Genomic DNA, 14,845 nt, shown 5'->3' on the forward strand with positions numbered 1-14,845 from the left:
CATGACTGTTACCCAATCATGAGAAAAGCCATTTGTTCATCTCTCCTTTTTTTTCCTCAGTCTTATTTAATTAAAATTCTCTAATACACTCAATCACCTTGAGACCTAGGCACATTCCACAAAAGCACAACAACAAATATACCCATAAATTGTGCCATGTTGCACATCCTGTATATTTTTGACATACACTTAACATTAATAGATTCACATTTACATGTAGGGCAAGACTGTGTCTTTCAACCTGAGTAAGGGGTAGTGCCTAACCTGCACCAGCCTCAACCTAAGAGTAGCTCCAGAAGACACTGTTCTTGGTGATACTCCTTTGCTCACAATGCCTCTCTTGCTCCTTGGCGTATACCAGCTGATGGGTTCCAAGGCTCTGCCCACTTGCAGGGAAGTAGCAGGCACACAGCATCTGCACAGCTACCTAGTTCAACTTTCAATCTAGCTATTGGAACAGAAAAACATCCTCTGCAATACGGCTATTATTAGCATTACTATGAAAACCAGAACATTTTCATTTCTGATTTTAAGTGTATAAATTTAGAACTTTAATGTAGTTTTTGTATTTTAAATATCTTCATTTTCCACCACTAACCCTTCTCAAAGGGCCCAATATTAGCTTAAGTATAGCCTCTGCAATTATTTTAGCTATGATAGTGCATAAAAAGCACTCTTGTGAATGCCATTCTTTTATAAAGACACTACACAAACCCAATTTTAAACCCTGCTCTGAACTTCACAGCTTAATTTACAAAACACTCCAGAGAGAAACGTGGGCACTCTTGCATCTCCAAGCTTGAAACTCTCTCACATGGGCATTACTCATTCAACATGCTGATGCATCAACCACCTTAAAGAACAAGTTGCAAAATTATGCTGTGTTTTCATTATCTGAAAAATATTTGTTGGGGGTGCAGAAACTATAGATGTATATCTATATGGTAACTCCAAGACCCCTTGGAAAGTATTAATAACCAACACTGACATATTCTGACAAGGTTCACCTGTTCCTATCTTGATTGGTAACAAAGGTCTTGGCTTTCTATCCAGAAAATGCCCATGTCACAAATGAGAGCCTTTTAAATTTCTTGTACAGGAACTCCTCACTTAAAGTCATCCTGGTTAATGTTTCATTGTTACATTGCTGATCAATTAGGGAACGTGCTCGTTTAAAGTTGTGCAATGCTCCCTTCTAACATCGTTTGGCAGCTGCCTGCTTTGTCCACTGCTTGCAGGAAGAGCAGCCTGTTGCAGCTAGCTGGTGGGGGCTTGGAACCAGGGTGGACCGGCAGCCCTCCCCCCCCCTCCAGCTCCCCACTCCCCTAAGTTCCCTGTGCTGCAGCTATCAATCGGCAGTTCCACTGTCCCTCCCCCCACTGCCATGTGCTGCTCCCGCCCTCTGACTTGGAGCTGCTCCCAAAGACTCCTGCTTGCTGTGCAGGAGGGGAAAGGGGGGGGGGTAATGTCAGGGTGTCCTCCTCCCCCCTGCTCCTGTACCCCACTTACCCCTTCTCCATATAGAGCGGGGAGGGGACACAGACAGAGACAGAGAGAGCTTGGGGCAGCAGCTGCTGTCTCAACTTCCTGATCCACTTAAAAAGACAATGCACTTAAGAGTGGGTCAGCTTACTTAAAGGGGCAGTATGCATCTCTCTCTCTCACCCACACACAAGGTGTGTGTCTGTCTCTGTCTGCTATGCTGTCTCCCCTCCCTCCTGTTCGTGCTGCCTTGATGAGAAGGTACATTAACAACGTGTTAACCCTTGAGGGCTCAGCCGAGTGTTAGTTCATCATTTAGCAGCAAGGCATTCCCTGGGAAATATCCCTCCCTCTTCTACCCTCTAACTTCACCACCTCAACCAAGCTTCACAATCATCATAGCTGTGAACAGTATTAAATTGTTTGTTTAAAATGTATACTGTGTGTATATCTATATAATATATAGCTTTTTGTCTGGTGAAAAAAATTTCCCTGGAACCTAACCCCCCAATTTACATTAATTCTTACGGGGAAATTGGATTCCCTTAACATCGTTTCACTTAAAGTCGCATTTTTCAGGAACATAACTACAACATTAAGCGAGGAGTTATTGTATTAGCATAAGATGGCAGGCAACACTTGTCTACATGTTAAGGACAATATAAATGTGCTGTGCTTACAGTGACTGATGACTACAGTTCAAATAATAAGCATACGAGTAACAGCACACATGGATCAACTTGACATTCTATTTAAAGCAAATTACTTGCACTCAAATGTGTAATGGTTTGCTTATATTTTGTTGGGTATGTGCCAAAAGGCAGCAGTAGCCTATATATTAGTTTCTTACAGTGCAATTCTGTTTTGAAAATGGCACCTTCTTACAGGCCACATCTGCTTCCTGTGCTTATTCAGTAATAATCTGCTGACTTCAGTTACAACAGTAAACTGTTATTACTTTTTTACTGCTGTCAGCACTGCAGAGTTAGCTGGATTCTATTCTGGCTCACATAGAATGTTTAATTAAAGGCCCAATCCTACAAGCTGGCAAGTGTCTCTTGAACTCCCACTGAAGTCAAAGTAGGAGCGGAAGGTGCTCAGCAGAACTGGCAGAAATTGCTAAATTTTCATTGAGAAAAATTTTAATGAAAGTTTTCCCACCAGCTCGAATACTGAGAACTTTGCAGAATCAGGCCCCAAATCCTGCTCTCGCTTATACCTTCTACTCCATTGTCTGCACTCAGTTACTCCTTTGCAAACCCACTGAAGACAGTGGGGCTTGTTCAAATGTCATGGACGGAGAATGTGAGCCACTGATATGGCGGCCCTGGGGGAAACTAACCCTGCGGCCATTTTTACTTTATCTCCCAGTTAACATCCTATCGACCTTAATCAACCACCTGCAATCTTCCTTTTTCTACTTTAGTAACAAATTTCCAAGTATCTCCATGGAGGGATTGTTCATTCATGCCTTCTGCCGCAGCAAAACCAAGTGTTTTCAGGTCCATATCCTCCTAATAAATATTGTCAACATTTACAGAGTACAACTGAACTTTAACCACTATCAACTTCAGACCAGGTTTACAAAGGTATTTAGGCACCTAAAGATGTAGATAGGCACCTTGTGAGATTTACAAAAACACTGATGTGACTCAAGAGCCCAACTCTCATTGACTTTCAATTGCTTTTGTTAATCCCACTAGTCGCCTATCTGCATCTTTGGTCACCTAAATTCCTTTGTAAATTTGACCATCATAATTCAATTTTTGCATTTTGTCAACATACACTAGAGAACTTAGAATTATTACTGAGAACATCTGGTACCAAAAAGCCTAAACACCATGCAACGTTCATCAAGCAAGACACCGTTATCCCTCTTTGTAACCTTTTTGATACTGTAACTCTGAGAATTACTTTTGTAATTCAAGACACACAAGAATTTTAATGAAGGTGTGAGGGGCAGATATTTTCATTACTATCAATTTTGGGTACCCAATTTGAGACACTCTGAAGAGCCCTGATTTTCAGAATGTGCTGAGTTTCCATCCTCTGAAAATCAGGCCCCTTTGAAGTGTGCCAAGTTGGGCACCCAAACTTGAGTCACTTTTGAAAATAATGGCCAGCATCCCTGCTTTGTGCTTCCGTATATTTCATTTGTACCTGAAGTGAAGGATTAGGAATGGGCACAGGGGTCAGTTTATGTCTCAAAGCAGGTGCTGATTTTGGTCTTGGTCTTTTTATCTCTGGCTCTTCAACTCTTTGAAAGCCAATGTCATCTTCACAAGATTTTCTTGAAGATAGATGAGTGCAGTCGATCCCTTCCTCCCTGTAATAATGCCCAGCATTCCTGCTGCGCCCCTTGTGAGTGTCTGAGTCCTGCTTAAGTGCCAAGGACACTGGGGGCTGGGCAGTAGCTGGGCTGGTAGGCGGGGATCCAGTTGTTACAGTACAGTCTGATGCAGAACTTGTCTGCTGTTTATGTTTAAATTTAATAGAGTCACTTCTCTTGGGAGGGGTTGGAGGAGTTGAAGCCACTTCAGCTTTTGAGGGCTGAGGCGAATGCGTGGACACCTGATTAGGGGAGAGATAGTCCATTTTGGGAGGAGTCTGTGGTCTTTTGAAAGTGTCAGGGTCGAAGATGGACTTCCTTTGTTTTGGCTTTTTGTACACAGAGAACTTTTCAGTTTCTGCTGCTGAAATATTGACCATCACTTTAGGCCATGTACCACCACTATGCTTAGCTCCATGCCCTTTGTCTAGCGTGGTCTCAACCATGATGCAGTCGGCTACCGTGGGCTCAAATGGCAGCCTCCTGCCGTCCAAGTCAACAAGTCCATAGCCTCGTTCCCCGTAAGTGTCTGGACTAAAGGAACTAAGACTGTGTTCTGAATTACTGTGACAGCTGTGCACAGCATTCCTGCGAGAGTCTGCTCGTAAAGCATGGCTGGAAAAGGGCTTGTGATCACAGAACGAACCACTCCCCTGGTCGCTCTGGTCCTTCTTGCCATCCAGGACGTCTGGATTGAAAATGTCTGTCTGTGTTGAACTGTTGTGTTTCAAGTTTTTTTTATTCTGAACTTGTATCTCTGATGTATGAACCCTGCAGTTCGATATTTTCTCTGAATCCTTCAGGTTTTCAAATATGTTCTGACCGCTCCACGATGAGCTCTGAGGAAAAACCTAGGAGGAGAAAAATATTTAATCAACCCAAGGCTGTGGCAGATTTGGGTTTTGCATGTGACAGCCTCACCTCCCTCTCTTTCCCCCAAGCTCCCAATTTACATGGAGACTGTACCGTGAAGATGAACATAAAGGAACAAGCCTATAATCTGGGGAAAACGATGGATAGTGTGTGTGTGTGCGTGGATGGGGAGAGTAGGGGGCAGCTTAACAAAATCTCACAGATTGCTGGTACAGGGAATCAGATTGAATAAAGACTGATAAAACAAACCTTTTTGATCTTTTAAAAAGACTTTCACAGAGGTAGCATGATGTAGTGGATAAGGCCCTGGACCAGGAGTCCAGAGATCTGGATTCTAGTTCTAGATCTACCACCATGCCAAATGACACCAGGCAAATCACCTTTAGTGTCTCCGTTTTCCCTCCCACCTTTTGTCTGTCCTGTCTGTTTAGCCTGCCAGCTCTCCGGGCCAGGGACTCTTACAGTGTGTATGTGGCACACCTGGCATAATCGGCCCCTAACGTCAGTTGGGGTTTCTAGGAACAACCGCAGTATGAAATAAAAGTGTTTCCCTACTGACGGCCCTTCAGAATGAAGACTTCTGTTTATTCCTCATCATGGGCAGAGTCTGCTTTCCCACCAGTGATCCTCACTCATGACCCAGAGGGAACCCTTTCTAGGGGCAAGGGACATTTAAGTTCCATATCCATGCAGACTTCCTGCAGCTGATGCTAATGAGGGGACTATATTACCAGTTCTGTTGGTAGGTTTATTTTTTTATGTGAACAGCAATCCACCGGGAACTGAACTGAGAGCAACCACTGAATTTCACATACTGTAGGATACCTAACAACCATCCAAAGGTGGTAACTGTGACGTTGCACTCAATATGATTTTATGAAAATATGCTAATGAGTGTGACTATAATATAACTGGAATATGCTTCATGCAAAAGGTCTCTTGTTATCATTACAAAGCTTATAATATACTGAGTGTGGTCACCCTATTTGTACGTATGTATCATTCTTCTATCTGAATCTAGAAATATGAAATATAACTCTGAGGGCCTATTGTAATTATGCAAAGTGTGGGCCATTAATGGTGGTTTGGAATCTTGATGGCTCCCATCAACCAGGACAATTGACTGTGGATGGCTCTGTTTGCTTGCAGATCTTCCTGTAAGTCACGCTGGGAGGAATGAGGGCTTGAAGTCTTACAGTGACATGTGATCATGTCACCTGAACTGGAATCCATCTTTAACCTGGTGCTTTTTCAGTTAGGAGGAGGAGTGGGAACCCAAAAAAGGACAAAGGATTCCCGCCTTGTGCAAAAGGTATGTAAGGGGGTGGAACAGAACAAAGAGGGCTGCAGTCATGAGAAATCCCCTAGCTACCACCTGAGTTGGAACAAGGACTGAACCAGGGGAAAGGATTGGGCCCAGACAAGGAAGGTGTCCAGTCTGTAAAAGAAGCTTACTAGAACATCTCTGAGAGTGAGATTTCATCTGTAATCACTTTCTTACTGTATTAGGTTTAGATGTGTGTGTTTTATTTTATTTTGCTTGGTAATTCACTTTGTTCTGTCTGTTATTACTTGGAACCACTTAAATCGTACGTTCTGTATTTAATAAAATCACTTTTTACTTATTAATTAATCCAGAGTATATATTAATACCTGGGGGGAAAACAGCTGTGCATATATCTCTATCAGTGTTATAGAGGGTGAACAATTTATGAGTTTACCCTGTATAAGCTTTATACAGGGTAAAACGGATTTATTTGGAGTTTGGACCCCACTGGGAGCTGGGCATCTGAGTGTTGGAGACAGGAACACTTCTTAAGCTGTTTTCAGTTAAGCCTGCAGATTTGGGGGGACATTGTTCAGACCTGGGTCTGTGTTTGTAGCAGGCTAGTGTGTCTGGCTCAAACCGGGCAGGGTACTGAAGTCCCAAGCTGCCAGGGAAAACGGGCTCAGAGGTAGTCTCAGCACATCAGTTGGCAGTCCCCAAGGGGTCTTCTGTGATCCAACCCGTCACCGTAACTACCGACAGGGACCAATCCCTACTAACCAGGACAAAGCCATTTCATTTAGCGGAGTTTCCACATTACTGTATTCATTTTATGAATGTGTTCTTTTCCCCTTTACAATTAAAAAAAAAAAATGTATAAACAGAAAAAAAACCTTTTGCTTCACTTCCTCCTTTCCTGTCCCCACACTCACCTTCATCAATGAGAGGGTAAGGGAATCCCTACAGTTTCGTAGCAAAGCTTCACATTCAGTCAGTGATTTATTATCTAGTGCAATGCCATTAATCTGCATAAAAACAAGGGGAAATTAGCAAAACAAACCTAGCAGCAGGCAATTGTCTTAGTTTACATTCTATGAGATAGGCAAATAGTGGTTACACCAAAAAAACAAACAAACAAACTAAAGCAAAAAGGAAAATGTCAGTATCCTGGTAAATTGGATCATTTTTGCATATCAGGAGAATGGGTCTTTTTCAGACAATTTCACTAATGAGAGTTTTGCTCTAACCAGAACTGCAATTATAGACTTCCTACTTCACTAGAGCTGGCATTTAATGTAGGATTGCTCCACTGCATATAGCTCTACGTATCTTTATATATTTGCATGAATCTACCCTCCCTGAGATCCGTTCCTCTGAATAAAATATGTAACTTCTTTTAAAGATATTATTCAACAGGTCACAGATCTCCAGCAGTTCCTAGAAGAGATAAGCACCATCCTGGAGGAGACAAGTGTCTAACCACTTTCTCTAACGAGGTTCTGAAATAGCAGGTATAGCAGAGCGAGAGTCTTCTCAAGTTCAGAGGAAGTCTGAAGGTAAAGACAGGCCTTCATGGGATTTTGCAAATTGCAGGAGCACCTGTAGTTTAATCAATGCAGCCAGAAGTGGAAAGGAGACATAGGTCCACTTTTAACGGAAGAATAGTCATAAGATCATCCCAGATAATTTCTATTTCTAAACTCTAATGGAGGTCTAAAGAAGATTCCTGGAACTTCTTTGTATAGGCCTTGTATTAAGTCATCTTACCTATCGTTTATTGTGAAAAGGGAAGGCAGTGAGATTGTCCACAAATATGTCTGAAGGATGAGTTATTGCAACCATATTTTCAAAACTTCATCAATGAAACTACTAAACGTGGCCTGTATTTTCTATTACTCACCCAACCTACAAACACCAACATGTTTATTCAATAGATCATTAGATTTAAAACTGAGAAAAACAGTTCAATGAAGTCAAATAAAAAGGTTTTAGGTTTTAAAGAAAAGGAAATGTGTTTCATACTATCTGTGGTACTGAAATTCTATTTGTTCTTTAGACTTACGGCAATTATTCTATCTCCCACAGCAAGGGACCCATCTTTGGCAGCAGGGCTACCGGGCACAACAGCAGCAGCAAATACTCCATTTTCTAAACTAATTCCACTATCTGAAATCCATAAAGATAAAACAAGTTCATTTCTGCAGTTCAAATAATTTAGCACATATCTGACTTACCTGCATGAACAAGAAACGCATGTAATAAAAATGCAGTTGAAAATAAATTAGCTTAACTTCTAATAACGTTTAAAAAAAAAAAACAGAAAAACAATGGGAAAAGGGTTACAGATAACCCAAAATGTAATATAGATTTATAAGCACTTTCTAGTGGAGAAAAAAAGCTTGTAGGGATTTGCAAGCTTATTCAACTGAACTCCTATAAGCCTCCTGATAGAGGACAAACGAGAGGTGAGAAATGATACATTAGCAGTATTTGTGCAAGAAATCTATCCTTAACTTAAGTCACTACTTCTTGTTCAGTTAAAAAAAAACAGCTAATGAGAACCCTTATCTAGGAAGTCATAACAATTCAAGCGGGTGGATTAATAGCTTGCCCAGAGCATTCAAATGTAAATAATTACCTTTATGCCCAGCAAGATTGATGTGCAGAGGTGTTATCACTTTCCCGCCTAAGGACTTCCTTCTTCGAATCACCATATTAATAACTCCTCCTCCATTAAGTACAGCTTTTATAACTTGCTTCTTATCCTTATTAGTAAGATCCACATCATTTATCTTCAGCAACCAATCATTCACTCTGGCAGTTAAAAGAAAGGCAAGGAAGTCCATGTTATAAGAATACTTTGCTGCACATTGCCAATATGCAATAATTAATTAAAAGGACAGTAATAGCACTAGCACAACCTTGATATGCCACCCTCAATTGGCTAACACTCCCCATTTCTGAAAAAGGATGATGTTTCCCAGCATCTATTAATGACATTGAGTAAGTCCCAGGTCCTCCTGGTTCCACCGCCATTGCTTACCCCACTAGCCCTCAGCATCTCCTAGTCAAGTTACTGATCTTGGGACACCTCGTATCTAAAAATGTGGTGAGTGGCACTTCTGTGCAGGTACATTAAACATTATTAGCTTCATGTTAGAGCTGGCCTAACTAAACACAGATATTTCAAGCAATATTTATGAGTGAGTGTAAAGTGAATAAGTCATGGTTGTTATCTCAATAGTCAGGGCTCTATCTCAGATTTTGGCAAACCACTTAAATTTGCCGTCCCTCTGTTACCCCCAAAATTTTATTGTTCTTGAAAACTGCCTCGTGCATGAGCCAATCTCAAAATCTACCTATGTTTCAAGTATTCTGATGCAATTTTGTTGGGCAGACATAGCATTTCATTAGACACTTTCAAAAAATTTCAAATGGGAGCCATTTAAAGCCCTTTAATATCAGAGAGTATTCCCTTAATTTAAACAAAAAGGTCACCGTATGTTCCAGCTTTTATTGAGACCTCAACTGTAAAAATCTGAAAACATGAGTTACAAGGCAGGCGAAAGTTAGCCTTATAATTAGACTGTGGCTGTAACTTTAACCATGGAGCGGCTTCTTTCCATAATAAACCCTACACACATCTGCAGAGCCTGGACAAGAGCTCTGGTTCTACTGCTTCAAAATGCAAGCCTCTACCACTTATGGAAAAGGAAGGTCTCCTCTAGCTTTGTGGTACAGACAACACAATTTTTTGTGAGCTTAAACCAACCAATGGAGGGCCAGATGCTTGAATTGTCCATGATTCTACTTCCACTTAAGAGGCAAAAAAATTGAATTGACACTATGGCATCATGACTGAGTCACAAACTATCCATAGGTTTCAGAGTAACAGCCGTGTTAGTCTGTATCCGCAAAAAGAACAGGAGTACTTGTGGCACCTTAGAGGCTAACAAATTTATTAGAGCATAAGCTATCGTGGACTACAGCCCACTTCTTCGGATGCATAATCTTTTTTCCCCCAACTATAACTTGTCCACAAATTCTCAAGAAGATCTAAGTAAATGGAAAGTTTGAAGAGACAGAAACAGGCTAAGTGCTAGAGGCAGACAAACCAGCAACAGACAAATGTCAACATTTCAAATTGGGATTTTTTAAAAAATGATCTGTAAATCAAGAATAGCTAGATTTATTTCCATAATGCTTTGCAAATACCTTCTTCTTACTGCAATATTCAGATCAAACCAATGTTCAAAGCCTAAATTATTAGGGAGCTAAAACAGAACCCACTTAAAATATGGAGAGGTGACCAACCATCCATAATATTTTGATCTTTTTTTTTTTTCTTTTACAACCAAAGCAAATTAAAATAAGTGTTTCCAAGTGGCATGCAAATGATTTACCAGTTAACACTGTACCTTAATCGACCATCTGCAATACTTCCTTTGTCTACTTTGGTGACAAAAATCCCACAGTCTCCAGGGAGGTATGGTTCATTCACACCTTCTGCCACATCAAAACCAAGTGCTTTCAAGTCCATATCCTCCTAATAAACATTGTTAATGTTACAAGCAATTCAACTCGAATTCAAACTAATTTGCATTTGTATGAACACAGAAGTTGTAAACTGAGTGCTTTTACTATGCCCTTATTTTGTATCTTTTTGTGCTTTAACAATATCTCAGATGTACAAATTATTATACACAGATTTCAGTTCCTCTCTGAGGTATTAAAGGGATTAATACAACCCTGTTCACTATTTTATTACCACCATTAGTGTTAGGAATTAATCTCCTTGTTTTAAAAATATTATAAATATTTGTTTATTTATTTATTTATTTACACAGACACCATTTTTATATAAAGGCAACAGTTGTGTGGTTTACAAGATTAGATGGCAAAGTTATCTATGGTTTGTACTCCACAAGAGGGAGTAGATTTCCTGTAACAAAGCTTTTTGATTATGGTCTATTGTGCTTTAATGTGTCAGCTTTTCATATCTGACTGGTATGATATTTGTTGTAAATACTGCATTTATAGTATGTAACCACAATTAAAATTAATAATGTTTAAAAATACATATTCAACAAACAGCATTATTTTTATAACCCATTGTACAAGGGATGTAATGCTGAAACATCAAGCAATTCATTTATATAAAACATTAAAGTCTTCAATGTATCTTGGGCTTACTCGGTCTTTTTCAAACTCTACCACTTCTGTTTCCCATTCCAGAGAATCTGTGTCTATAGCTGAATCATGAGAACTGTGGGCCATCAACTGCCGAAACCTGGCTTCCTTTTCCAACTGGTTCTCCATCTTCTCTCTATGGAATGAAAGACATGTGTTTATAGGTGATTCAGCAGCTCCCATGTAAAGAAATGAATGAATGAGATTATGTACTTTACAGTTCCTTCTCTAACTTAGCAATACAATCTCTGTTCAGTCTATCCAATCCCACAATCTAAGTAGAAACCTGAAATCACTTTTTAAAACTTCATTTCCTTCATATTGTAATCTTCTCTTATATGAACTGTAGGAAACTTACAAACAAGTTCCATTCATGAACATATAGAAAATGCCTCTCAAGAAAGATAGCAGTAGATTCTTCTCCTCCTCCCCCAACATAAGCTGCTCCAAATAGTAAGGGAGAAGTGGAGGTGATTTAGCACTGAAAATAAGATCTTCTACCACTCTGAAAAATTATGTGATGCATGTTTTCTCCTCTTATTTACAGTTCAGTGGGAATCTGGAGGTAATGAACAAAGCTATAGTGAAAGCCTGACTGCAATGAAAGTGTTGCTTCAGTGCATTTCAACAGACACATTTGGTATGGAGACATGTTCCGAACACATTACGCTTCTGACTGAAGTAGTCTAATCAGAATGAAGACTTTCTTATTTGCTGGGGGGTAACATGACTAACCAACCAGCTCCTTTTGCCCTTTGTCTGGCATTTTACACAATGCTGATCTATAAATTCACCTACACATGGATCCTATTGTGTACAATAGGTGTTTAAGAGTCATTTAATCTTAACGGAAAAGGTGGGTATATTGCAGGCAAAAGGTTATGATAGCCAAGGGCACATAGATTTCAAAATAATTACTATTTCATCAGTATATGTTGACTTGAAAATTTATCTTTTTCTAACTGAATAGCTTTTTTAAAAGCATTAGAATCAAGATACTTTCTTAAAGCTCAAGCGGCAATAAAACTTTTGATTACTATTTAAGCTGAGTATGTTACTGAAGTTAGCTGGACCAGAACGAGCCCTGCTTTGTGTTGGGGCAGTGTGTCTATACTAGGGGGTTTGTGTACTAGTGTTATCTTAGTCACACGGATGCAGACTTCGCTTATGTAGACAGGCCTGAAGAGTCTGTTAATGAAAGGTTTCTAGTATAAAAAGCATTCTATGCAATGAAATCGTTTTAACACATACTTTAGTTCCTTCAGTTCACGCACAGCATCGTTTTTTTGCTTTCTCATGTCATCGAGATTGCGAAGAGCCTCTGCCAAGTCACTCACAGCTCTGTCTCGCTCTCTCCTCAAGTTGTCACACAAAGTCCTTTGAAAATAACAGACGTTCAGGTAAAACTTTAAAGCTGCAACTTACATTTACTAACTTACAGAACCCTGAATCCTTATACCAGCCATGTCCTTTAACTGCTACAAAATCCTTCCTTTTGAAATTCCACTTTTGTACTTAGTGTTTATCTAGAACAAAAGAGGTGTTAGGTGTTCTACAGACAGTAAGACCATGACTAGATCCTCAGAAATCAAGCTTCAGGTCCCTTGCTTTTTAGACAATGGGTACTACATATTGGGCACTATGTGTGGAGGAAGAGGTACCCTGTTTCCACTCTCAGACCGCTGTGCTGATGGGCTCTGGAGGGATCTTTACCAGAGAGAAGTTAGTATGGTGATAAAGGGGTAGGTTGTTAAGAAGGATGTCTTGGAAGACCCTACCAAATTAAGAAGGGGTATTCTCCTATTACTTAAGTACACTGTGATAAAATCATGCGTTGGCTCAAAAAAGTTAAAAGATGTGCTATCAAAAACCATCAAACTCTGAAAGAGTCAGTTGCACTACAAGAACACCACTGCCATTGAGATTATGAAGAGCACCAGCATATCAGCTAACAGGTTTACCGTATGCTTTCTCTTTCCGCAACTATCTTGTCCCGTTCTTGAAAGGCCCAATCTCTCCGACATTTGGCTACTTCTGCTTCCTGGACGGCTTCCTTTAGCTCCTGTGACATGGCCTCATATTGCTTCCGAAGCATTTCAATTTCTTTGTTAGCTCTTTCTATGTCCAATGTAGCAGAATCTTGGATCTATGAGTTCAAATATATAGAAATATTTATTTTATGTACAATTCATAGAATGAGTATCCACACTGGGTTTTGTAACCCTTACTACAGGTTTGTTATATGAAGGGCTTAGTCCTGAAATCCTGCCACAGACTAAACTACCATTAAGTGGGAATCCCAAAATCAGTGAGAACTTTGCCTGCGTAAAGGGTTCAGGGCTGGCTCTAGGCATTTTAGTCAATAGGAAGAGAGGACGGTCAACGACTCATAGGACTGTAATCTATGGTGGAAGATTCTTCATCTTAGAGCAAAATCAATATATACTTCATATTTCAGTGATATCTTGCTGACTCATTGATGTGTTTTAGCACACAGACGGAAGATGTCTAAGGACAGCTAGATACAAGATAACACAGTGAACAATCATGGCACAGACTGGCTGTTTTAGTGTCTAGGACTGATCCTGTGGCAGGCAGTAAACATCAGACATACAGATTTACAGTACACCTACACTTGTGATTCAGTCTCTAATCTCTCAAGGAGAATAATAGATCTCTAAGCAATTTTTGTTTTAATTCAACGTTTTAGAAAAGATTTTATTTCTCCTTTTTAAAAAATTGAACCCGCACCTCTCTACCATTGCAGATTTCAAACACCAAAGGAAATAGTGACCATGACAATGCTGTCTGAAAGAGAACACTTCTATGTGTGCCCACAAGAGAAAAGCTTATTTTAACACAATCACATTTCAAGCCCTAATCTTGCAGATAGTTACAAATGAGCTTAACTTGACATATGTGAGTAGTCCTGATAAACTCAATGGGACCACTGTCTTGGGTAAAGTTAAGCAACTGTGTGTTTGCAGGAACAGGGTCTAAATACATGTAGAGGGGTCCTACTAGTACTAGGAGGTCAATACACGCAGGACACTACACTTTTGGGGCTGTATGCCTCCCTGAATGGTTTTAATTGTAGCCATTCATGCTTAAAACCCCCAGCCACATTCCAACCCACCACTCCGAAAAGTGTAATACTAATTCATGAGAACTAACAGAAGCCACAAAAATTCATGTCTTGCCTTTCATTGTGCTATTTCCCTTCCCACTCTTCCACACGCACCCCCCACCGCATCCCTCAAAATCCCCAAATGAACCCACAACAACTGAGACTTGACCCTATGTAGTATGTATCCAGCAGTGAGTATATCACAGAGATCTTCACTCAGCTTTTTCAGGATCCTCCACTCCCCTTCATAAAACAAAGACAGGCCCTAAGAAGTCACATTTCACTCCTCTTGAGGGTCTTGTGTTGGAGCCCTACAGTTCCTTCTCTGTATCTCCCCTGCTGTACAGATCCTTAAACGCTGTTTTAACAGCCATCTCTCATTCAGCAGAGGATTTGGTAGGGCTCCTCTTTTGGAGTCCATCAAATGCAACTCTTTACATATCTGGGAGGTGGGGGCACACTGCTGAGTGACAAGATGCTGCCGGTCCTGCCTACATGAAGTATTCCCAAACTCATGCTGATTCTCTGAAGAAGGCTGCAAATCTAGCCAAGGTCTTCCCATATCAGTGGTTTTTGA

General features: G+C 40.3%; 1 protein-coding gene across 2 annotated transcripts in view; it reads right to left on the reverse strand.

Moving 5' to 3' along the window:
• DLG5 (discs large MAGUK scaffold protein 5) overlaps positions 1-14,845 on the reverse strand; it is a 204,877-nt gene that overhangs the window by 37,309 nt on the left and 152,723 nt on the right. For both annotated transcript variants that reach the window (XM_054034358.1, XM_054034357.1), the window contains 8 exons: positions 13,103-13,287; positions 12,393-12,518; positions 11,145-11,277; positions 10,370-10,497; positions 8,590-8,765; positions 8,014-8,117; positions 6,884-6,976; positions 3,643-4,662 (listed from right to left, as the gene is read on the reverse strand). In XM_054034358.1, the coding sequence (XP_053890333.1) occupies positions 3,643-4,662; positions 6,884-6,976; positions 8,014-8,117; positions 8,590-8,765; positions 10,370-10,497; positions 11,145-11,277; positions 12,393-12,518; positions 13,103-13,287 (1,965 nt within the window). The remainder of the gene's footprint in view (positions 1-3,642; positions 4,663-6,883; positions 6,977-8,013; positions 8,118-8,589; positions 8,766-10,369; positions 10,498-11,144; positions 11,278-12,392; positions 12,519-13,102; positions 13,288-14,845) is intronic.

The sequence above is a fragment of the Malaclemys terrapin genome, chromosome 7 (assembly GCF_027887155.1).
Source record: "Malaclemys terrapin pileata isolate rMalTer1 chromosome 7, rMalTer1.hap1, whole genome shotgun sequence".
NCBI lineage: Eukaryota > Metazoa > Chordata > Testudines > Emydidae > Malaclemys > Malaclemys terrapin.